The 24,601-nt window shown below is 33.8% G+C and overlaps 2 protein-coding genes across 2 annotated transcripts; both read left to right on the plus strand.

Annotated features, from left to right (window-relative positions):
- The first annotated feature begins 7,652 nt into the window (after positions 1-7,652).
- LOC128184366 (toll-like receptor 4) lies at positions 7,653-10,908 on the plus strand. Its single transcript, XM_052853808.1, has one exon. The coding sequence runs from the start codon at positions 7,838-7,840 to the stop codon at positions 10,460-10,462; it is 2,625 nt and encodes an 874-aa protein (XP_052709768.1). The 5' UTR covers positions 7,653-7,837; the 3' UTR covers positions 10,463-10,908.
- A 9,525-nt stretch (positions 10,909-20,433) lies between these two features.
- LOC128186340 (toll-like receptor 4) lies at positions 20,434-23,558 on the plus strand. Its single transcript, XM_052856143.1, has one exon. The coding sequence runs from the start codon at positions 20,592-20,594 to the stop codon at positions 23,214-23,216; it is 2,625 nt and encodes an 874-aa protein (XP_052712103.1). The 5' UTR covers positions 20,434-20,591; the 3' UTR covers positions 23,217-23,558.
- Positions 23,559-24,601: the final 1,043 nt, after the last annotated feature.

The following is a 24,601-nucleotide window of genomic DNA, read 5'->3' on the forward strand; positions in this document are numbered from 1 at the left end:
CGGTATGTCGGTCGGTCGGCCCACCTATAGAAATATAGAAATTTGATATATAGATTTATCATGATAATATCTAGGTCAAGTTCGATTTTGGGTAGGTTCGAGCAATTTTCGTCAGAGTTATAATATGCCCTTTTTAATTCCAATTATTTGCAGTTTCATTTTCTTCGTAGATGTTTCCAAGTGAGGGGGGGGGGCATTAGAGTTTCACAAACATCTCTTGTTTTTTTAGAATCCCATGTACATATTCATTGGTTCGTTAAGTTTTAAACATCATTCTGATAGGTCATACTGGTATGCATGCGTTGTGAATTTTGTGAAATATTGTTGATAGCCCATTGTTGATGCGGCCTCAATACTAGTATTCGTGGTTTTGTTGTTACCTCTAACCTTCGAATTCACATTTCCAAAAGCTTGGTATTAAGTCGTCTCAATCCATCAATATTTATGTAACAAAAACGTCAATAGGGAGCCTTAACCTTGACCGATTGAAAAAATATATATTAACATACATTTTTCCCATTTTTTTTTTATAACATGGCACCATAAATTGTATGCATTTATTTCTCTTTACATAATCAAAATGACGAAAAAACGATAATTTTTAATTCTAGAGTTCAAAGGAAATTATTAATCGGCCAATACTATGAATTTTCGAAAACTGTAAATACTAGGGTTAAAGACGGTTATGAAACGATTACGTGGTGATTTTGCACACAATGAATTTAAATAAATTATTTTATTTAAAAGCATGGCGTTTCCTTTTAAAAATAATGAAGGAATAAGGAACTATTTTCTGAGTATTATGAGGTGATCCTATACAATCAGAGTAAGAACATCATAATATTCAGGGAATGATTCCCTCTTATTTATGTTTTATTTTATTTTCAGCAAATGTGTGTTAACTTTATATGTTTAGTCATTGCTGAATAATAAAAGATAACAGCAAAACACCGATAGGCGATTTGGTCATTGCTTATTCATTTTTCAAGTTATACCAAATAGTTTAACAACCGACATACCACCCACTTGGTGAGCAGGTATTTGGCTGTACACTAAACAAAACAGAGTGTTCAATTAATCGTGATTCTCAATGCAAACAAATGTTCCAGCAAAAAGTTATTCACAATAATGAATGCAATCAATTTTTAATGTCAATCATTGAAAGTAGCCAAAGTTATCAAATGCATAAACAATAATGTACCATATATGTATATGATTAAGGTTGGTTCATGGCTACCCCTCCCCCCTCCCAACACCAACACCAACACCACTTCATACTGGGTCTACTAATCCATAGTACTAGCACTTCCTCCCCAATTAGTTCATGGATGTCCATTGGTATGCCTCCTGCCTTATGCCTACTTTTTAAGGAAGCTTCAGTTGCAGCACCAATACCAAATGAGTGCGACTTGAACGTTGCATGAGGGATTTTAAGGTAACATAGTGTCTTGGCAAGTACTGCTGAAAAATTTGTAAGGTTTGTGAAGTTTTCTATCGAAACTATCGAAATGGCAAAGAAATTGACAAAGTGTAGGTGGTCTAATGGAAATAAATTTTGTCAGAGCTTGTTGCAAGATTTACGATTCATTGTCAATGGGAATAATTATATGTATAGTAGCTTCCTTGCCATCTTGATACCTTTTGAGGAATAATTTAACTCTATTGTATTTGCAAATGAAACAGCACTTAATTGCGTAACTCTGTCTTGAGGGGCATTAGATGTTATGGATAATTCAACTACGCGCAGAAAACCAAAATATGCCAACATGTAATCAGAGGTAAACATTAGAGTCTCATAACCTTGTATGTGATTGGGAGTGGCTTAATTATTCTATGAAGAAGTTATAATGTGATGGATCTACGAATGGTAACAGAAGACTGCTTCCAAAATAGGCCTTCTGAAAGCTTCTGAATGATGAAGGATTCTAGGATGTCTTAAGTGAAAGGCTTTAACTGACATGCATGATTTAAAGTGAATGGGACCGTTTTCATGCAGACTTGTATGCAATAAAGTTAATCAAGTGGTCTAGAGGTGAAGGATTTGTATCTTGTAATTGGTAAGACTTTCGAAACTGCAAAAAGCCAACATGCCTTTTGAGTTAGTAAGCTTGGTATAAGTTGATATAAATGCGTCAAACAGTCTATGAACCTCGTCTAAAAAAGGCTCAAAAACTCTGATGGGACGGATGTTGGATTAGGTGATACTGTAGGTGCAAGCAGACGAAAAACGGTCCCAATGAAATCGTAAAATAGAGCCAATTACTTGATTACAATTTACTGTTATACATTCTGCCTTAATTTGCAGATTTAATTGCAAGCACTTTAATTAATACTAATGGTCTAATAAGAGACACGATAGTCCGACTTTTAGGAGTTAGAATTGATGATAGGGACAAGAGCAATATTGTCGTCTGTGTGAAGCAAAAGCTTTAAATTCAACAAATGAGAGCCCCAAATATACATACGCCCATAACGATTGGAATCAATTCTACATAAAATATGTCCTGTCTTGTGTTAAAGTACCAATGAGATGACCATGGTATATAAGCCCATTCCCCATGAACATAAACGCCACCTCCTGTTACCTAACATGTAGTGCAAACTGTGAAAAATTCTAAGTCGTTGTCTAAGGACCATAACTGGTCAGGAAATTGGCAGCAGCCATTTCAAGAATATAAAAATGTCAGTAACGCTAGTGCGTTTTGGTTTATTCCGGAGTTAATAGGAATCATATGGTGCGGTGTTGTATCTTCGAATAAATGCACGGGCTGCTGGTAATGCTTTAGAACAAAGTGCTAGTAACCCACATAAGTATTGTAAGTGTTGTAAAGTAATATGAATGTCTGTGAATAATTAAAACGTTTTCCTCTGTAAAATTGGAACCAAAATCCCCTACCTATACCATGTGGCCCAACCCTACTCTTGAAGATTATGATTTTGACAAATTTTAATGTACACTATCTGAACTGACTAAAGTTACAGCTTTCAAGGCAAATTGTGTTTAAAAAGATGATTTTTAAAGATTTTCACATTAACATTGAATTCGTTTTGGTTTAACGTAGTCTTCGTACTGAAAATTAGACAAATATTTCAATTAGTGTCTTTTCTAATACAATCATGTATATAGCCATATATATTGAAAATGCTTGTGATGAAAATGTTAGATGCGTGGCCTAGTGGTAACGCTGATGTCTATTTGATTTTGTGGTCGCTGGATCGAATCCACTAAGTAGTATTTTTTTTTCACTTAAATTGAAACATGAACAGAATAGACAGGTTAAGCTACATGTATCTATTCTTCTGTGTGTTTTTTTTTAAATTATATTCTTTAATTCAGTCTGAGTATGAGCATACCCAATATAAACAGATCTCTTCATTAACACAATACATGTACTCTATTTACACTTAGATCCATTGCATTTTGCTTGAACTTATCACGGTTCAGAATATCAACCACTGTTATACACAGAGTTTCCCGAATTTATAACAAATCAGTTGTTACAGGCACCATTATAGAATCAGTACAGTGTATCCAGGTTTCGAAAATCATATTGCGACAGCAAGGTACCTGAAGCTATTTTTAGTAACAGGTACTTTCCGTTCAAACACAGGTGTAGGCGAAATAATGGGAAAAGGCGCTATACCTTTTTAAGAATATTTTTTAAAGATTGTTACTTCTATTGCTACTTTAACATACGTTTCCTAAAAATAAAATAGAAATGCAAACGCAAATCTTATCTTAATTCAAACTGATTAACGGTATTTTATTTTGAATTGAAAAAAATGCTTAATCTAGTTTTAATGGACAAATCAAAACCACCTGGCTCGGTCTGCACCAACTTAAGGTGCTGTCTCCATGATCAGGTCTCTGCTTTTCAGGTCCGTTAGGGCAGTTCTTCCCCAAGTCTCCTTTGGCCGGCCTCCATTCCTTTTTCCCTGGGGTGTCCATCTTAGGGCGACCCTAGGCAGTGAGTTTGGGGCATGCGTAGGACTCGACCAAGCCATCGCCAGCGTCTTGTTTGGATGATCTGTGCTATTGTAGTCATCCAAGTTCTTTTCAACAGTTCTTAATTTGAGATGATTTTTGGCCATAAGATATATAGGATAAATCTGAGTGATTTAGTAGAGAAAGGTTTCAGAACTCTGTACCAAATAGGATGACACTGTGTACGTTGCTGTTGAAGATCTTGATCTTGGTGTGGATGTTAAATGCTGTAGATCTCCATATAGGTTTCAACATTGTAAAAGTTTGTTTGCCTTATTGATCCTGGTGTTCTGTAAACAAGGGTGTTTCTTTGTTTTCTATTGCTAGAGCCCACATACGCTAACGTTTACGAAGGTTTTTGTGGCTTCTTGCATGTTCAGAATCATTAGTAAGAATTCTGGGGAAAACGCACTCACAAATGTTTAGAAAATCCCGAATGTTTGTTTCTAGCATTGCATGCTGGCTTCTGATTTATTTCGCTTCTCCACTGTAACGTAGTAATTATATTAACACACAAGGCAGCTTATATTATTTTTTGTAGACTCTCGACAATAACATGATGACCAAAACGTCTTACACTTGTAATTTTTGTAACATATGACCAAAAGTCTTCACGGTCATCTGATTTGAGTTTCATATCCTTACCTAAGTAAACATGTTTTGTACCCCCCCCCCCCCCCCCGGGCCAGGCAGAGATCGTCCCTCCAGGGCAGATATAAAAAAAAACAATTATTAGTCCGTCTTTTTCCTCTCTAAATTTATACAAAACATTATTCTACAGTGGCGTCGGAAATTGCTTACCACAAACTCATCATGACGTCATTTAAACGCCGCTTCCTTGGTCCTATGTTATAAACACCTTACAAGCGAACGGAAAACATGAACTATTCTTCAATTTTCATCTTTTCTTTTTATTTTAAAATGGCAACAGTTACATCAACTTTTTATTCTTAATTCTTGTGGAAACAAGTGAAAAGCTGTCAATGTGACAGCAAACCGGGTTTTCTTTTATGTAAACTGTATCCATAATCCATGTCAACCCTTATCCAGTGAAAAGGAGTACCCTACATGTATATGCAACATTTTGCCAAAAAAGCTAGTATTTTTTTCATAAATAATCGGAAATCAAAATCCTAGCAATATGCACCCCTCTAAGATATGTACAATTGATCTGCAAAAGAACAACTTCCTATCTTGAGAACTGTAGGAGGAGTTATCCGTACAATGAGGGTACCCTATATGCAATATTTTGCCAAAAAATGACTAAGTTCAAAAGCTGGTATTTTTTCGATAAATTATCGGAATTCAAAATCCTAGCAATATGCACACCTCTGATATATGTACAATTGACCTGCAAAAGAACAACTTCCTATCTTGAAAACTGTAGGAGGAGTTATCCGTACAATGAGGGTACCCTATATGCAATATTTTGCCAAAAATGACTAAGTTCAAAAGCTAATATTTTTTCGATTAATTATCGGAAATCAAAATCCTAGCAATATGCACATCTCTGATATATGTACAATTGATCTGCAAAAGAACAACTTCCTATCTTGAGAACTGTAGGAGGAGTTATCCGTACAATGAGGGTACCCTATATGCAATATTTTGCCAAAAAATGACTAAGTTCAAAAGCTGGTATTTTTTCGATAAATTATCGGAAATCAAAATCCTAGCAATATGCACACCTCTGATATATGTACAATTGACCTGCAAAAGAACAACTTCCTATCTTGAAAACTGTAGGAGGAGTTATCCGTACAATGAGGGTACCCTTTTGGCAGCCGCCCGCCCGCCCGCCATTTTCACCATTTTAATAACCGGATTTTTCCGTTGGAAAACCCGGTTAAAAATCGAATTATTTCTTCCCAAAAGTTAACTTAATGTGAAACTTCTTTACATTCATTCTGTACATATTTTAGAACTGTTAAAATCAGTTTGTGGTGTTATAGAAAGTACTTGATATTTAGTCCATTTGTTTTAATTCTAGTTAAAAAATCGGTAAATAAACCCCGATTAACTAAAACTTTTGAATCTTTCCATCGTAGAGTTTTCATTTACGCAATTTCTTGGCCAAAAAGGTCTTCTTCCGAGATTCACACCAGTTTTATGTTAATTCAATAAACCGTCTCAGTCAAATTTTAATTGCTTGGTAAATATTTAAGTACTCTCTTCGTATTTCAACTCCAACACTAGCAAAACGTACACAAACGTTTATCACAATAAATAGCAAAATGAACATACATAATATGATTTCTTTTATCAAGAATTGTAAGTCTAACAACACTTAAAGAGAAGATGTTTACGTTTTTGAAACTCTGAGTTTGTGCCAGCGCCAGGTACTTCGACCACCGACTTGTTTATGTACTGTCATAAACAAACTATTTATTATTTTGAAATATTACTTTGCTTAATTATCTGTTTAGGATTCTTCAATATTTATGCCAATGTTCATAAAAATTTGCCAATCAAAAAGAGAGATATTTGTGTTGTCTCAATAATTTCCGAACAACCCTTAGTACAAGCCTAGCTTGTTTATATTTACACTGCGCTGTACCTGGCTTGTAACTCGACAGAAAAATGGTTACATGTACCAATTCGGAGATTTCTCAGTCATGCTGGTATTGTAAAAGATTACAGATGAAATACTCAGTAAAAATCGTCACAAACTCCCTACAATTCAGACTATTTCTTTTAATACCTCTTGGACGAAAAAACGTATATAAGCTGCTCCAATTTAACCTTATCGCAAGACGCTGCCGAGCTATATCTGAAAACATTGGATAAATCTACCAAGGGTTGTAGAGGAGCAGAGTGGATCGTGAACTCTTCGCTAGCGAAGATTTGTTGTAACAAATGTTTTGTCGGCGTATTGGCACATACAGTCCCCTTTCCCCCCTTCTCTAATAATCGTCTTGTTTTCAATATTTGATTTGATATATTTGACAGATTTAATGTCATAGACTATTCAATAATAATTTTCACTTTCAATATCGTGTTCTCTCAGATTCAAAAGAATTAACAACGATTGGCTTCGTGGCAATGCATAAATATCTACCCTGCAAGACAGGTTCAGTCGATATACATGTAAGTACACCAAAAGCAATTATTAAAATCAACAATCAGAGCAGAAACGCGGAAGTTTCAGATAGGGGAAACACCATGTCAGTCTTGATCAATGAGCGATCTCGTGACTTGTTGTATACGAATATTAATGCATTTTAAATGAATATGCACATTGTTAGTTCTACTATATAGCATTCAGATGCCGTGATTGCTATTTATATTGCTTTCACGAGCGATCATTTATTGAGACAACCTATTATTATTGATAATTAAAACAACAGCAATGCAAATATACTCACATTGAATAAAGATTTGCGACCTTACATCTTCCTTTGCAAAGAGAACTAAATAACATTACGAATAACTTATTATAGATGCATAATGATGCCACTTATTGCTTCTTCCTACCTTGAAAGAATATAGATGACTATGAGTTATGTTTGTTCTAAATAAAAAAGGGCTATTTAAAATAGAAAACATGATGTATCTATATTTATCACAACTATACACGTTCAAGGCATCGGCACTCTCGACGATTTAAATCTCAGTTATTATGAAAGGAAAAAGAGTTAAAGGTAATCGAAGTATTGTGCCCCCGTGACTTAAATGCTTCTTTCCACATGAAAGGTATCAGAATTGTGTATGGAGTCAGTTGACGGAGATCTTTACTAGGAATTTTCATAAATCCCGACAACGTTACTTGTTTTGTACAATTGGACGAATACAGATTCTATATGATACTACTTCATCATCGTTAAATTTGGCTCTAACGCTGTTCAGATAAGAATGGTTGTGTTCTTCTGCGGGACCCTTCAAATAGTTATTTTACACTTGTTTATGATAACAGAAGCATTTGAAACTCTCCATAAGAAAAGCTGGGACAACTGCTTTTTTGGATTAGCTGAATGTAAATGCCAAAATGTTCCTAACAATCTGCTGAAAGTCGATTGTTCTGGACGACAACTCTATACCCTTCCGGTATTTAACACCAGTGTGATATGGATAGACCTTAGCAATAATGAGATTTCCAACATTAGCAGTAGATTTCCAAGAAATGTATCCTACATTAATTTGTCTGATAATAATATTACGGAGCTTGTTATGCATCCTTTCCATGGATTATTCAATCTCAAAACTTTGAATTTGGAGCGAAATATGATTAATATAACAATGGTGTACAGCGGTCTATTTGCCGATCTTACTTCTCTCACTGAGTTGAGTTTAAAAGGTAATATACAAGACAAATTCAAGCCAACAGTGATTAAAGACGATGTGTTCTCCGAATTAAAATCATTAAAAACCCTAAAAATTGACGGACCGGCTAATGTAACATTTGGAAAAGGATTTCAGAGCATTACCATGTTGCAAAAACTCGATTTATCTGGAATAACAGGAAATTGCAATTTTCAAAGGATATCTCATGATATGTTTTTGAATATGCCTAAACTCACCTACGTCGATGTGTCTGCTTGTGATATTTTGGATATTGAAGAAGGTGCATTTGGAAAGCTCCAATATCTCGAACACCTTGATGTTTCTCATAATAAACAACTCGGATTTGCATCACTTCCAAATATAACTCATAACCTAAACAAAACATCGATAAAGGTTTTGCGTGGTAATGGAATAAATTGTTTGTCAGGAATCGGTACAAAGATTCTAAAACGTCATTTTGAAAACTTGAAACACACAAACATTTCCGAAATCTACTTTGAAAAGAACAGACTAGAGCAACTGGAGTCTGGAGCACTTCGACTGTTGCCAAACACCATAACAAGCATTTCGTTTGGAGAAAATAAACTAACTCAAGGAAGGTATATGATAGATTTTTTCTTTTTACAAAACATACGTGTTTATAACGTAAGTGTACAGCTTCGTCCACCGCCTTTCCCCGAATCAATATTTGAACAATGCGCGGAAAAAACTGATGTCCTGCATGCAAATAAACAATATTTTGACAATGAAGATATTCAGAAAAAAGAAGGAAACAAATATGAATCTATGATGAACGATTTCATAGGCAGCAAGTGGAATAAGTTTCATGCGACCTTTTATATTCCAAAAACAATGGAGGTTTTATATGCAAATATGAGTCGACTTTACAGAACTATACCTGAATTTGGATTAAATGCCACTGGCATAAGAGAAATACATGCACAAGACAATTTTCTGTATTCATGGGATGGACCAGTTCACGGCGTCGAAAACATAAAGATTATGGACCTCTCAAACAATTTTTGCTCGCACATTTCAAAATCGTTCTTAAAATACGCACGAGGCCTGACGACGTTACGCATGTCCAAAAATGATATTGGTAAGAGTCTGTCAAGTGATGTGGAGGGAGAGATCTTTGAGAACACAGTGTCAATGGAGGTTCTTGATTTATCTTATAATAATATTGTTGATCTTTCTGCGCCTATGTTTAAAAGCATGGAAAGACTACAAACATTAAACTTACAGAACAATCAACTATCGACATGGCGTGTGAAAGTGGATCATATGAAAACTATACATTTCATTAACCTTAAACAAAATAGACTGACAACATTTGGAAAAGAAGCACAAATGTCATTGGCAAAATTATTTCAAATAACAAATCTTTCCATCGATTTATCGGGAAATCAGTTTCTTTGCTCTTGTGACAGTGTACACTTTCTGGAATGGATTACTGCTTATCGGAACCGTTTCATACATTTTAAACGTTACGAGTGTTCGTCCACAAGCTCACATAGATTTAATTTTTCGGATGCTGATAACTCTTTAAAGTTACTGAAGAAGAACTGCAAATCTTGTCTAGTTATATATATAGTAACTTCAGTAGCAGTAGCTATCATGTTTAGTATTATCTTGGGCATTTTTCTCTTGAAAAATAAGTGGAAAATTCGATACGTGATTTATAGATTCAAACAACGTTTCAAAACATATACAGGACATTCAATAATCCCTCAAGCAGACTCTCCTTCTTATGAATATGATATTATGATTTCATATTCTCCAAAACAACTATCATTCGTCCTTACCGACGTGATTCCTCGACTTGAAAACGAGGCTGGTTTTCAGTTGTATGTCAAGGACCGCGATGAACCAGCGGGAATTTCTTGTGGAGAAGCCATTATGGAAGCTATTCAAAAAAGCAAAAGAGTTGTATGTCTTGTGACAAAAAGTTTTCTAAAATCCACATGGCAAGACTACGAATTAAATATGTCAAGGATGGAAGCTATCGAGGACAGAGAAAATTTGAATTTTGTCCACTTAATCCTATTTCCTGATGTTTGCAATGGATCTATTTCCATTCAAACCTTAGATCTCGTTAGACAAGAATGTTTTTCCGAGTATCCAGAGGAAGAGTGTGCGTTTGATGATTTTTGGGAAACATTGATATCCCATATAAAAAAACTCAACCGACATTAAATTGATAAGCTCTATTTTTGTTTCTTTATTGTGTGTGTGTGTGTTTCGTTGTATTTATATTTATACTTGTTTGTAATTATATTGAACTAAAATTGCACACAGCTTATGAAAACGAAGAGTGTAGAATTAGTGGACCAAGTTAAAAAAAAAAAGAAGAAAGTATCAATTTATGATATGTACGGAAATTTTGAAATATTTTTTTTATACTGTCATCAAACAGTTAAACATGTATGAACGATTATCTCTTTAATGAATCACGTCATTAAGGGAGATGCGAAACAGGTTGATTCCCCCCTTTTTAAAAAACATTGAGCAACACATAAACACCTTAAGTTTCATAATGTCGTTTCAATAAATGATTCTTTAAGCGGTGTCTGTTTGAAATCAGTTTAAAAATTATGCCTCTCTGACTCTCAGCCTTGAAGGATTTTTTCATCATTAGAATGATTATTTTTTTCTTTTCATAAGAATGTAAAGTGTCATTCAAATTTAATGAGTTAAATGAACTGAAAAGAAATCTATTGGTGGTATCCATGCATTTTACAAAATAAGTGTAAATTTGCCCAAGATGGATGTACATGTAATTGAATAAATATACAAAGGCAAGTTCCAGCGGTGACAGAATAAAAAAAAAAAGGTTTGGTACACTCTGCAGGAAAATACATCAAATTATAAACAAGATATACAATAATCAGTCAAATAAACCACAGGTGCTTGAGGACAGGACCCCCCCCCCCCACTCCCCCAAAGTATATAATATAGACCCCGGGACTTTATTCATTTTTTTTTTTATTAAATTATCCTTTTAGAACATATTTCTAATCTAATTTATACTTTCATTGCATAAAATTACCTGAAACAAACATTTTTTTTTAAAAATCAGACACTCTACAAATATGATACAAGAAGGTTGCTAACTTCGTCTGCCAGCCGAGAGGCACTGCCGATGAATATTTGTTGAAATGTACTATCAAACTACATCTTCCAGTAAAAATGGTGACTTAAATTATGTCGTAGCACGGTAATTCCCATCACTGAATTTTTGCATGCCATGCCCGTGTAAATACTTTTATTGGGTGAATTAGGACAATTTTCATCGACAAGTTGCAAGTTTTGAATCAACGGAAGTGAAGGTTTATCGCAAGGAAGATAACTCCGCTCGTAAACAGAGCAATTGCACTCAAACTCGAAAAAAATACACTTCATTAGAAGTATGAATTCTAATCAAGCCGCGAAGACATGAAAACTTTTTTATCGTCTTGGGTACTGGAGAATCTAAAAGAAGGCACTCATACTGATTGCATTACAATTGAAGACATGAAAGAGAAAATAAAAAGATTAATGTCCCGAGTTATCTTTCTTGCGATAAACGATTCTAGATGGACGAAGTTAGCAACCTTCTTGTAATATGCGTATCGTAGAATGTATTGAACTTAATTAACGTAAATATTTGATAAAAGGAAGAGAGTGTTTACGGACAGGGATAAAAACAAACTTTCGCGCGTGGTTAAAGAAAACAGACGAAGAACTTACTATACAAAGATATAACAGGTATTGTAAATGAGGGCAACAGTCATAAATTTTGTACCAAAACCATTAAAAGAAAAGTTCAAGAGCTTGGATATAAACGGAGGGTTGCCAAGAAAAAAGTCGCTATTCGCGAGGTCAACAAAAAGACTCAGTGTAAATGGTGTAAGGAGAGGAGGAACTGTACTGTTGATCATGCATGACTGGAGTAAATGGGCGTTTGGTGATGAAAGCCTGATAGTAATTGAAAAAAATAAGAATGTTTATATATGGAGAAAAGACGACGAAAAATACAATGCGCAACTTGTGTGTCCGCCATCGCGATGACATCTGAGTATCATGATCTAGGGATGTGTATCTATAAAGGGAATATGTACTTTAACTGATGTAGAAGGTAACATAAATGCCCGTTTTAGCCAGACATTTCCCTGATTAGCAATACTAGTATGTATTTATAGACGACAATGCTCCAGTGCATAGAGCCAATTTAGTAAAAGAATACATTACCAATAACAATATAATTACAACATCATGGCCTGTCCAGTCTTCTGACCTAAATATCATCGAGAACATTTGGTTAAAAATAAAAAGAACACTGGAAACCCGTGCCGAATTCATTAACACAAAACAGCAACTCATGGCGGAAATTCGGACTGCCTCGGAAAATATACCTACCGCTTATATTGAGGACCTTTATGCAACCAGTCCTGGAAGGCTAATTGAAGTTTTAAAGATGAAAGGAACTTTAATAAAGTATTGAGGTAAGACAAACATTTATTAAATTTTTCATACATCCCAAATATCAAGGGGCGCAAATTCGAAGTCCGGCGGCTAATCCGGCTGGCAATTTCTTGCCGGAAGGTTGTGCTAATTAACTTGCCTTAATTTGTTTGAAGAATGACTTTTCCTTCTTTGTAGGAATGTTCCTTTGCCATGTTTGGTCAGCATGTATTTTGAACAGACGACCATCTCTCCTAAAAACTTCAATGTAAAATTGATATATATTATTGTAAATTATCATGTATAAAATATTTAACTTTTCAATTAATATTCCAGTAGTATTATAAAACTATTTCAGCTAACGCTGAATTTTATACCCTGATGCCACCTTGCACTGTTTATGACAGTCAAATTGTAAAAAAATCAATTTTATGTTTGTTGATATAATTTTTATCAATATCTGGAAAGAGTCAGAGAAATTTAATGTTAAGATTTTATTTTACTAGAACTAATAAGTTTATGAGATTAATACTATATTACCGGTATCACACTTCAATATGTTTTAAATGCATACAATGACCTCTGTACTATACTTTTAGACGGTTGTAAATGTTTACAAATAAATACTAAGAGACTTAGTATAGTATAACTTTGATTAAAACTAATATTTTGTGTGAACAGTTTTGGGTCCGATCCCCTACTATGTTGTTTTTATTTTTCGTCATTTTTCATAAATGACATAATTCATCATGCACAAATGTTGAGTTCATTTATCAGACAGTAAAAATAGAGCTGCGGTGATGTTGTGCAGCATAAGAACACATAAATATAAAATTATTTGATGATGTTTTAATTCATGGTTTTATAATAAACTACATTTTTAAATTTAAGATGAGAACTCAATTGAGAAGAAAGATGAAGACAATTAATTTTTCACATTCAAATCAAATTTATTGAGTTTTGAAACGGGGTGTACATATTCATTGGCATTCGTCACTTTCAGAAAATTTGTCTACGTTAATTAGTTAGTTAATTTTACGGCAGTATAAATATACACTGTATAAAGAAGGTTTCCGTATGTACATGGTTAAGGTTTGTTTTTGGTACCATTAAAGATGAAGAGGAAAGTACTAGAAAAAAGATTTCAGAGATTGATTTTAGATCGATACAGGTTACATGCAGTTTGAAACAATGTCATGAAGTTTATGCTTTTTCCAAATACCGGAGAAGAAAAGCGTTTCGTTTTCTTCAATGAATATAAGCTTATATCTTTTTTTTTAATTACAGCTTTTCCATGTGTTCATTTTTTAAACATTAGCTTTGACAAATGCCTATTTCGAAGCTTCAACTTGTTACGTGAACTCAAAATGAAAAAAAAGCCCACAAAACAATGGCATGAAATGATTATGTTAACCGGGTAAATGACAAAGATAGAACCCTAGGCGATTACACAGACATCTACCAATGCTATTATAAACTAGCTTAAAAGCTGGACAATGTCTTACGATGGAGCATTGAAATCAAAAAACGCTACGTTGAAGATAATAATAGCCTGTATCACAGATATTGTTAAATTACATAGTTTCTAGAACAACATGATCATAGTTTTAAATATTAAGAAGTATAAATAGTCCAAAGGGCATGATAAATACATACAGTACCAGACATGATAAGAAAACGAAACATAACTCTTGCCGTTTGAAAAAGAAAAAAAATTAACAAAAATAGTATTCTTGACTAAAGAAAGATAAATCTTCCATATAAACAATTCTAACCTAAACTTTCAATAAATATATATATCCTAGTATATAGATGTATGTATGTAGATATCATCCGTAACGTTCACAGGTTAACTTCCTTTTAAACACATTGTATATCAACGTCTTTAAAAATTTTGTATAAATTGGCTATTATATAGCAATGTTAATTAAAGCTTAGGTATAGAAACTATGGATCTTATCAGTAAATATAGCCAAGAAATATAAATAACCATGATTAAATAAATGAATGATTGGTTTTGAAAATGCATAGTTCAAGTCAGACAATAAAGGATGGTAAACATGTACATGTAGATCCCAATTAGCTAGTAATTAGTAGAAAGTAAAAACTTAAAAAGACGTATAATTATATATGGATTGTTTTATATATGGTGATGTAAAAATCTATCATAAACAGCTATATTTAGAATTTTTAACTCATTCTTTAGAACACTTTAGAACAAAGAAATGCATGCGTTGTATCAGAATTTTGTGAAATATTGTTGATAGCCCATTGTTCGTGCTGCCTCAATATTCATGGTTTTTGTTGTTACCTCTAATTCGTAAGCTTGGTATTAAGTCGTCTCAATCCATCAATATTTATATAACTAAAAACGTCACTAGGGAGCCTTAACCTTGACCGATTGAAAAAAATCTATATTAACATACATTTTTCCCATCTTTTTTTTATAACATGGCACTATAAATTGTATGGATTTATTTCTCTTTACATAATCAAAATGACGAAAAAACGATAATTTTTAATTCTAGAGTTAAAAGGAAATTATTGATCGGCCAATACTATACATTTTTGAATACTGTAAATACTAGGGTTAAAGACGGTTATGAAACGATTGTAATACGTGGTGATTATGCACACAATGAATTTAAATAAATTATTTCATTTTAAAACTTTTAAAAATAATTAAGGAATGAGGAATCATTTTCTGAGTATTATGAGGTGATCCTATATGGTCAGAGTAACAACATCATAATATTCAGGGAATGATTCCCTCTTATTTATGTTTTATATTATTTTCAGCAAATGTGTGTTAACTTTATATGTTTAGTCATTGCTGAATTATAAAAGATAACAGCAGCAAAACACCGATAGCCGATTTGGTCATTGCTTATTCATATCTCAAGATATACCAAATAGTTTAACAACCGACATAGCACCCACTTGGTGAGCAGGTATTCGGCTGTACACTAAACAAATCAGAGTGTTCAATTAATCGTGATTCTCAATGCAAACAAATGTTCCAGCAAAAAGTTATTCACAATAATGAATGCAATCAATTTTTAATGTCAATCATTGAAAGTAGCCAAAGTTATCAAATGCATAAACAATAATGTACCATATATGTATATGATTAAGGTTGGTTCATGGCTACCCCTCCCCCCTCCCAACACCAACACCAACACCACTTCATACTGGGTCTACTAATCCATAGTACTAGCACTTCCTCCCCAATTAGTTCATGGATGTCCATTGGTATGCCTCCTGCCTTATGCCTACTTTTTAAGGAAGCTTCAGTTGCAGCACCAAATACGAAATGAGTGCGACTTGAACGTTGCATGAGGGATTTTAAGGTAACATAGTGTCTTGGCAAGTACTGCTGAAAAATTTGTAAGGTTTGTGAAGTTTTCTATCGAAACTTTCGAAATAGCAAAGAAATTCACAAAGTGTAGGTGGTCTTATGGAAATAAATTTTGTCAGAGCTTGTTGCAAGATTTACGATTCATTGTCAATGGGAATACTTATATGTATAGTAGCTTCCTTGCCATCTTGATACCTTTTGAGGAATAATTTAACTCTATGGTATTTGCAAATGAAACAGCACTTAATTGCATAACTCTGTCTTGAGGGGCATTAGATGTTATGGATAATTCAACTACGCGCAGAAAACCAACATATGCCAACATGTAATCAGAGGTAAACATTAGAGTCGCATAGCCTTGTATGTGCTTGGGAGTGGCTTAATTATTCTATGCAGAAGTTATAATGTGATGGATCTACGAATGTTAACAGAAGGCTGCTTCAAAAATAGGCCTTCTGAAAGCTTCTGAATGATGAAGGAATTTGGGATGTCTTAAGTGAAATGCTATAACTGACATGTATGATTTAAAGTGAATGGGACCGTTTTCATGCAGATATGTATGCAATAAAGTTAATCAAGTGGTGAAGGATTTGTATCTTGTAATTCGTAAGACTTTCGAAATTGAAAAAAGGCCAACATGCCTTTTGAGTTAGTAAGCTTGGTATTAGTTGATATAGATGCGTCAAACAGTCTATGAACCTCGTCTATAAAAGGTTCAAAAAACTCTGATGGGACGTATGTTGGGTTAGGTGATACTGATGGGGCAAGCGGACGAAAAACGGTCCAACTGAAATCGTGAAATAGAACCAATTACTTGATTACAATATATAGATATATATTCTGCCTTAATTTGCAGATTTAATTGCAAGCACTTTAATACTAATGATCTAATAAGAGACACGATAGTCCGACTTTGAGGATTTAGAATTGATGATGGGGACAAGAGCAATATTGTCGTCTGTGTGAAGGAAAAGCTTTAAATTCAACAAATGAGAGCACGAAATATATATACGCCCATTACGATTGGAATCAATTCTAAATAAATATGTCCTGTCTTGTGTTAAAGTACCAATGAGATGGCCATGGTATATAGGTCCATTCCCCATGAACATAAACGCCACCTCCTGTTAACTTAGTGCTATCTGTGAAAAAGTCTAAGTGTAAGGACCATAAATGGTCAGAAAATTGACAGCAGCCATTTAAAAAATATAAAAATGTCAGGAACGGCATTGCGTCTTGGTTCATTCCGGAGTTAATAGGAATCATATAGGATACGTCTGGGTGATTTAGTAGAGAGGGTTTCCAGAACTCTGAACCAAATAGGAGGACACTGAGTACGTTGCTGTTGAAGATCTTGATCTTGATGTGGATGTTAAATGCTGTAGATATCCATATAGGTTTCAACATTGTAAAGGTTTGGTTTGCCTTGCTGATCCTGGTGTTCTGTAAACAAGGATGTTTCTTTGTTTTCTATTGCTAGAGCCCACATACGCTAACGTTTACGAAGGTTTTTGTGGCTTATTGCATGTTCAGAATGATTAGTAAAAATTCTGAGGAAAACGCACTCACAAATGTTTTGAAAATCCCGAATGTTTGTTTCTAGCACCGCACGCTGGCTTCTGATTTACCTCGCTTCTCCGCTGTAACGTGGTAATTATATAAACACACTAGGCAGCTTATATTTTTTTTTTGTAGACTTTCGACAATAACATGATGACCAAAACGTCTTACATTTGTTATTTTTGTAACATATGACCAAAAAGTCTTCACGGTCATCTGATTTGAGTTTCATATCCTTACCTAAGTAAACATGTTTTGTAGCCCCCCCCCCCCCCCCGGGCAAATATAATGAAAAACAATTATTAATCCGTCTTTTTCCTCTCTAAATTTATACCAAACATTATTCAGTGGCGTCGGAAATTTCTAAGCACAAACTCATCGCGACGTCATTTAAACGTTTTTTCCTTGATTCTATGTTATAAACACCTTACAAACGAACGGAAAACATGAACTATTCTTCAATTTTCATCATTTCTTTTTATTTTAAAATGGCAACAGTTACATAAACGTTCTATTCTTAGTTTTTGTGGAAAAAATCAAATTATAATTTCTTCTCAAAAGTTAACTTAATGTGAAACTTCTTTACATTCATTCTGTACATATCTTAGAACTGTTAAAATCAGTTTGTGTTGTTTAAAATGTTCTTGATATTTAGTCCCTTTGTTTTTATTCTAGTTAAAAAAAAATCGGTAAATAAACCCCGAATAGCTAAACCTTTTGACCTCTTTCCATCGTAGAGTTTTCATTTACGCAATTTCTTGGCCAAAAAAGGTCTTCTTCCGAGATTCACACCAGTTTTATGTATAATTGCTGCGCCGCCTTGACGTCAAAACCCAATAAACCGTCTCGGTCAGATTTTAATTGCTTGGTAAATATTTTAGTACTCTCTTCGTATTTCAACTCGAACACTAGCAAAACGTACACAAAAGTTAATTACAATTAATAGCAAAATGAACATACATAATTTGATTTCTTTTATCAAAAATTGTAAGTCTAACAATACTTAAAGAGAAGATGTTTACGTTTTTGAAACTCCGAGTTTGTGCCAGCGCCGGGTACTTCGACCACCGACTTGTTTATGTACTGTCTTAAACAAACTATAAAATTATTTATTGATTATTTTGTAATATAACTTTGCTCAATTTTTGTATAGGATTCGTCAATGTTTATGCCAATTTGCATAAAAATTCGCCTATCAAAAAGAGAGATATTTGTGTTGTCTCTATAATTTCCGAACAACCCTCGTACAAGCCAAGGTTGTTTACATTTACACTGCGCTGTACCTAGCTTGTTCTCAACAGGGAAATTGTTACATGTACCAATCCGGAGATTCCTCAGTCAAGCTGGTATTGTAAAAGATTACAGATAAAATGCACAGTAAAAATCGTCAAAAACTCCCTACAAATTCTGATTTTTTTTTTTTACATCTTTTATAGATAAAAGTATTCCTTTCACTGATTGGTTGCAAAAACGAGGCGATCGCAGGGAATTTACTGATTGGCGGTGTAGTTCGTTGTTTTCATACACAATTTTAATATAAGTATTATTACAATTTTTACGTAATCTTTGAATAACATACGATAATGAATTACAAATATATGACTTTTTTAAAAAATCATTTTTAATTTTTGTTCTTTTTTTCACACGACCATTTCTTCTAATACCTCTTAGACGAAAAAAACGTATATAAGCTGCTCCAATTTAACCTAATCGCAAGACGGTACAGAGCTATTTCTGAAAACATTGAATAAATCTACCAAGGGTTGTAGAGGAGCGGAGTGGATCGGGAACTCTTTGCTACGAAGATCTGTTGTAACAAATGTTTGGTCAGCGTATTGGAACTTATAGTCCCCTTTCCTACTGTCCTTTAAAATTTTTAGATTACTGAGAATCTAAATTTGTACATGACAACTGTTGTCATGTACAAATTAGAATTTTTAATAATCTAAATTTTTGTTAAAGACACTACCTTCTCTAATAATCGACTTGTTTTCAATTTTTGATTTGACATATTTAATGTCATATGCAATTCAATAATATTTTTCACTTTCGATATCGCGTTCTCTCAGATTCAAAAGAATTAGCAACGACTGGCTTCGTAGCATAACAAAAATTCTACCCTGCATGACAGACAGGTTCAGACGATATAAAGTACACCAAAAGCAATCATTAAAATCAACACTTAGAGCAAAAACGCGGAAGTTTCAGATAGGGGAAACACCATGTCAGTCTTGATCAATGTGCGATCTCGTGACTTGTTGAATAAGAATATTAATGCGTTTTAAATGAATATGCATATCATTTGTTCTAATTTATAGCATTCAGATGCCGTGATTGCTATTTGTGTTGGGTTCACGAGCAATCATTTATTGAGACAAACTATTATTATTAATAAATAGAACAACAGAACTGTATGATTCAATGCAAATATACTCACATTGAATAAAGATTTGCGACTTTACATCTTCCTTTGCAAAGAGAACTAAATAACATTACGAATAACTTATTATAGATGCATAGGGATGCCTCTTATTGCTTCTACCTACCTTGAAAGAATATAGATGACAAGGAGTTATGTTTGTTCTAAATAAAAAAGGGCTATTTAAAAAATAGGAAACATGACACATGTATATCTATATTGATTACAACTAAGAAGACTCAAATTAAACGGTCAAGGCATCGGCATTCTCGACGATTTAAATCTCAGCTATTATGTAAGGAAATAGAGTTAAAGGTAATCGAAGTAAACTTAGCGACTAATAGTGCCCCCACCCCATGACGTAAATGCTTCTTTCCACATGAAATATATCAGGATTGTGTATGGAGTCAGTTGACGGAGATCTTTACTTGGAATTTTCATAAATCCCGACAAAGTTACTTGTTTCGTACAATTGGACGAATACAGATTCTATATGATACTACCTCATCATCGTTAAATTTGGCTTTAACACCGTTCAGATAAAAATGGTTGTGTTCTTCTGCGGGACCCTTCAAAAAGTTGTTTTACACTTGTTTATTATAACAAAAGCATTTGCAACTCTCCATAAGAAAAGCTGGGACAACTGCTATTTTGGATCAGCTGAATGTAAATGCCAAAAAGTTCCTAACAATCTGCTGAAAGCCGATTGTTCTGGACGACGACTCCATACCCTTCCGGTATTTAACACCAGTGTGATATGGATAGACCTGAGCAATAATGAGATTTCCAACATAAGCAGTGGGTTTCCAAGAAATGTATCCTACATTAATTTGTCCGAAAATAATATACAGGAACTTGTTATGCATCCTTTCCATAGATTATCCAATCTCAAAACTTTGAATTTGGAACGAAATATGATTAATATAACAATGGTGTACAGTGGTCTATTTGCCGATCTTACTTCTCTCACTGAGTTGAGTTTAAAAGGTAATATACAAAACAAATTCAAGCCAACAGTGATTAAAGACGATGTGTTCTCCGAATTAAAATCATTAGAAACCCTTAAAATTGACGGACCGGCTAATGTAACATTTGGAAAAGGATTTCAGAACATTACTATGTTGCAAAAACTTGATTTATCTGGAATAACAGGAAATTGCAGTTTTCAAAGGATATCACATAATATGTTTTTGAATATGCCTAAACTCACCTACGTCGATGTGTCTGCTTGTGATATTTTAGATATTGAAGAAGGTGCATTTGGAAAGCTCCAATATCTCGAACACCTTGATGTTTCTTATAACAAACAACTCGGATTTGCATCACTCCCAAATATAACTCATAACCTAAACAAAACATCGATAAGGGTTTTGCGTGGTAATGGAATAAATTGTTTGTCAGGAATCGGCACAAAGATTCTGAAACGTCATTTTGAGAACTTGAAACACACAAACATTTCCGAAATCTACTTTGAAAAGAACAGACTAGAGCAACTGGAGCCTGGAGCGTTTCGACTGTTGCCAAACACAATAACAAGCATTTCGTTTGGAGAAAATAAACTAACTCAAGGAAGGTATATCTTAGATTATTTCTTTTTACAAAATATACGTGTTTATAACATAAGTGTACAGCTCCGTCCACCACCTTTCCCCGAATCAATATTTGAACAATGCGCGGAAAAAACCGATGTTTTACACGAAAATAAACAATATTTTGACAATGAAGATATTCAGGAAAAAGAAGGAAACAAATATGAATCTATGATGAACGATTTCATAGGCAGCAAGTGGAATGAGCATCATGTGACCTTTTATATTCCAAAAACATTGGAGGTTTTATATGCAAATATGAGTCGGCTTTACGGAACTGTACCTGAATTTGGAATAAATGCCACTGGCGCAAGAGAAATATATGCACAAGACAATTTTCTGTATTCCTGGGATGGACCAATTCACGGCATGGAAAACATAAAGATTATGGACCTCTCAAACAATTTTTGCTCGCACATTTCAAAATCGTTCTTAAAATACGCACGAGGCCTGACGACGTTACGCATGTCCAAAAATGATATTGGTAAGAGTCTGTCAAGTGATATGGAGGGAGAGATCTTTAAGAACACAGTGTCAATGAAGGTTCTTGATTTATCTTATAATAATATTGTTGATCTTTCTGCGCCTATGTTTAAAAACCTGGAAAGACTACAAACATTAAACTTACAGAACAATCAACTATCGACGTGGCGCGTGAAAGTGGATCACATGAAAAGTATACAATTCATTAACCTAAAACAAAATAGACTGACAACATTTGGGAAAGAAGCACAAATGTCTTTGACAAAATTGTTTCAAATAACAAATCTTTCCATCGATTTATCGGGAAATCAGTTTCTTTGCTCTTGTGACAGTGTACACTTTCTGGAATGGATTACTGGTTATCGGAACCGTGTTGTACATTTTAAACGTTACGAATGTTCATCCACAAGCTCACATAAATTTAATTTTTCGGACGCTGATAATTCCTTAAAGTTACTGAAGAAGAACTGCAAATCTTATCTAGTTATATATATAGTCACTTCAGTAGCAGTAGCTATTATGTTTTGTATTATCTTCGGCATTTTTCTCTTGAAAAATAAGTGGAAAATTCGATACGTGATTTATAGATTCAAACAACGTTTCAAAACATATACAGGGCATTCAATAATCCCTCAGGCAGACTCTCCTTCTTATGAATATGATATTATGATTTCATATTCTCCAAAACAACTATCATTCGTCCTTACCGATGTGATTCCTCGACTTGAAAACGAGGCTGGTTTTCAGTTGTATATCAAGGACCGCGATGAACCAGCGGGAATTTCTTGTGGAGAAGCCATTATGGAAGCTATTCAAAAAAGTAAAAGAGTTGTATGTCTTGTGACAAAAAGTTTTCTAAAATCCACATGGCAAGACTACGAATTAAATATGTCAAGGATGGAAGCTATCGAGGACAGAGAAAATTTGAATTTTGTCCACTTAATCCTATTTCCTGATGTTTGCAATGGATCTATTTCCATTCAAACCTTAGATCTCGTTAGACAAGAATGTTTTTCCGAGTATCCAGAGGAAGAGTGTGCGTTTGATGATTTTTGGGAGACATTGATATCCCATATAAAAGAACTCAACCGATATTAATATGATTATATCTACTTTTGTTTCCTTATTGTGTGTGTGTGTTTCATTGTATTTATATTAATACTTGTTTGTAATTATATTGAACTAAAATTGCACACAGCTTATGAAAACGAAGGGTGTAGGATTAGTGGACCAAGTTAAAAAAAGAAAGTATCAATTTATGAAATGTACGGAAATTTTTAATTTTTTTTTTATACTGTCATGAAATAGATAAACATGTATGAACGATTATCTCTTTTATGAATCATGTCATTAAAGAAAATGTAAAACGGGTTGATTTCTCCCTTTTTAAAAAATATTGAGCAACACATAAACACCTTTTTATAATGTCTTTTCAATAAATGTTTTAAAGAGTTGTCTGTTAGAAATTATTTTAAAAAATTTGCTTCTCCGACTCTCAGCCTTGAAGGATTTTTTCATCATTAGAATGATAATTTTTTTCTTATCATAAGCATGTTAAGTGTCCTTCAAATTTAATGAGTTTAATGAACTAAAAAGAAATTTATTGGTGGTATCTATGCATTTTACAAAGTGAGTGTAAATTTGCCCACGATGGATATACATGTAATCGAATAAATATACAAGAGCAAGTTCCAGCGCTCACAGAATAAAAAAAAATGATTGGTGCACTCTGTAGGAAAATACATCAAATTATAAACAAGATATAAAATAATCAGTGAAATAAACAAGCAATCACATGTATTTTGTCCATCAGGGACAAGGAACTAAATGTCTCAAGTTTATAGTTAACAATTTATCTAGACCACAATTATGTTTATATATATCTACCAGACATACTGTAAACAATTTACAGTAACTGCGTCAAACTGGGAGGGAGTTGGGTAACACTATTTGACTCCGATCCAAGTCATTCTTGAATGGTTTCTTATCGATTTCCCTTAACTAAGATTGCTCTAAGCATTTAATTATGATAACATTTAAACGTGTACAAAAAATCTAACAGTGAACGCGTTGTAATAGGGAAACTTGATAATGAGTGCACTTAAAGGACCGTGCAATGTCACATGAATACTTGGTTTTATCCATGTTATAAGGATTACATACATGTTAATGATACAGGTATTGTAGAGCAGTTTTCTCCGCTAGTACATTTTCTCTGATTTATCAGTAGCCTTTCTCGGCTTTAGTAGTAGCTTTTCCCTGCTTCCGTAGTAACGTTTCCCACCGGGGAAAAGCTACTTTTTATAAAAATTATTATTAATGGAAACCCAGTAAGAAATAAAATCAATGTTTGTACATCCCCAGGTTTGATTTATATTTGTATTCCTCTATATAGATTGAGTTTTATTTTGCCGATTTATTATTTTTTCGTAGAAAATGTTAAAAATTGAACATGCATATCATAGAATGCATAGAACTTAATT

Source organism: Crassostrea angulata, chromosome 5 (genome assembly GCF_025612915.1).
Source record: "Crassostrea angulata isolate pt1a10 chromosome 5, ASM2561291v2, whole genome shotgun sequence".
Classification (NCBI taxonomy): domain Eukaryota; kingdom Metazoa; phylum Mollusca; class Bivalvia; order Ostreida; family Ostreidae; genus Magallana; species Magallana angulata.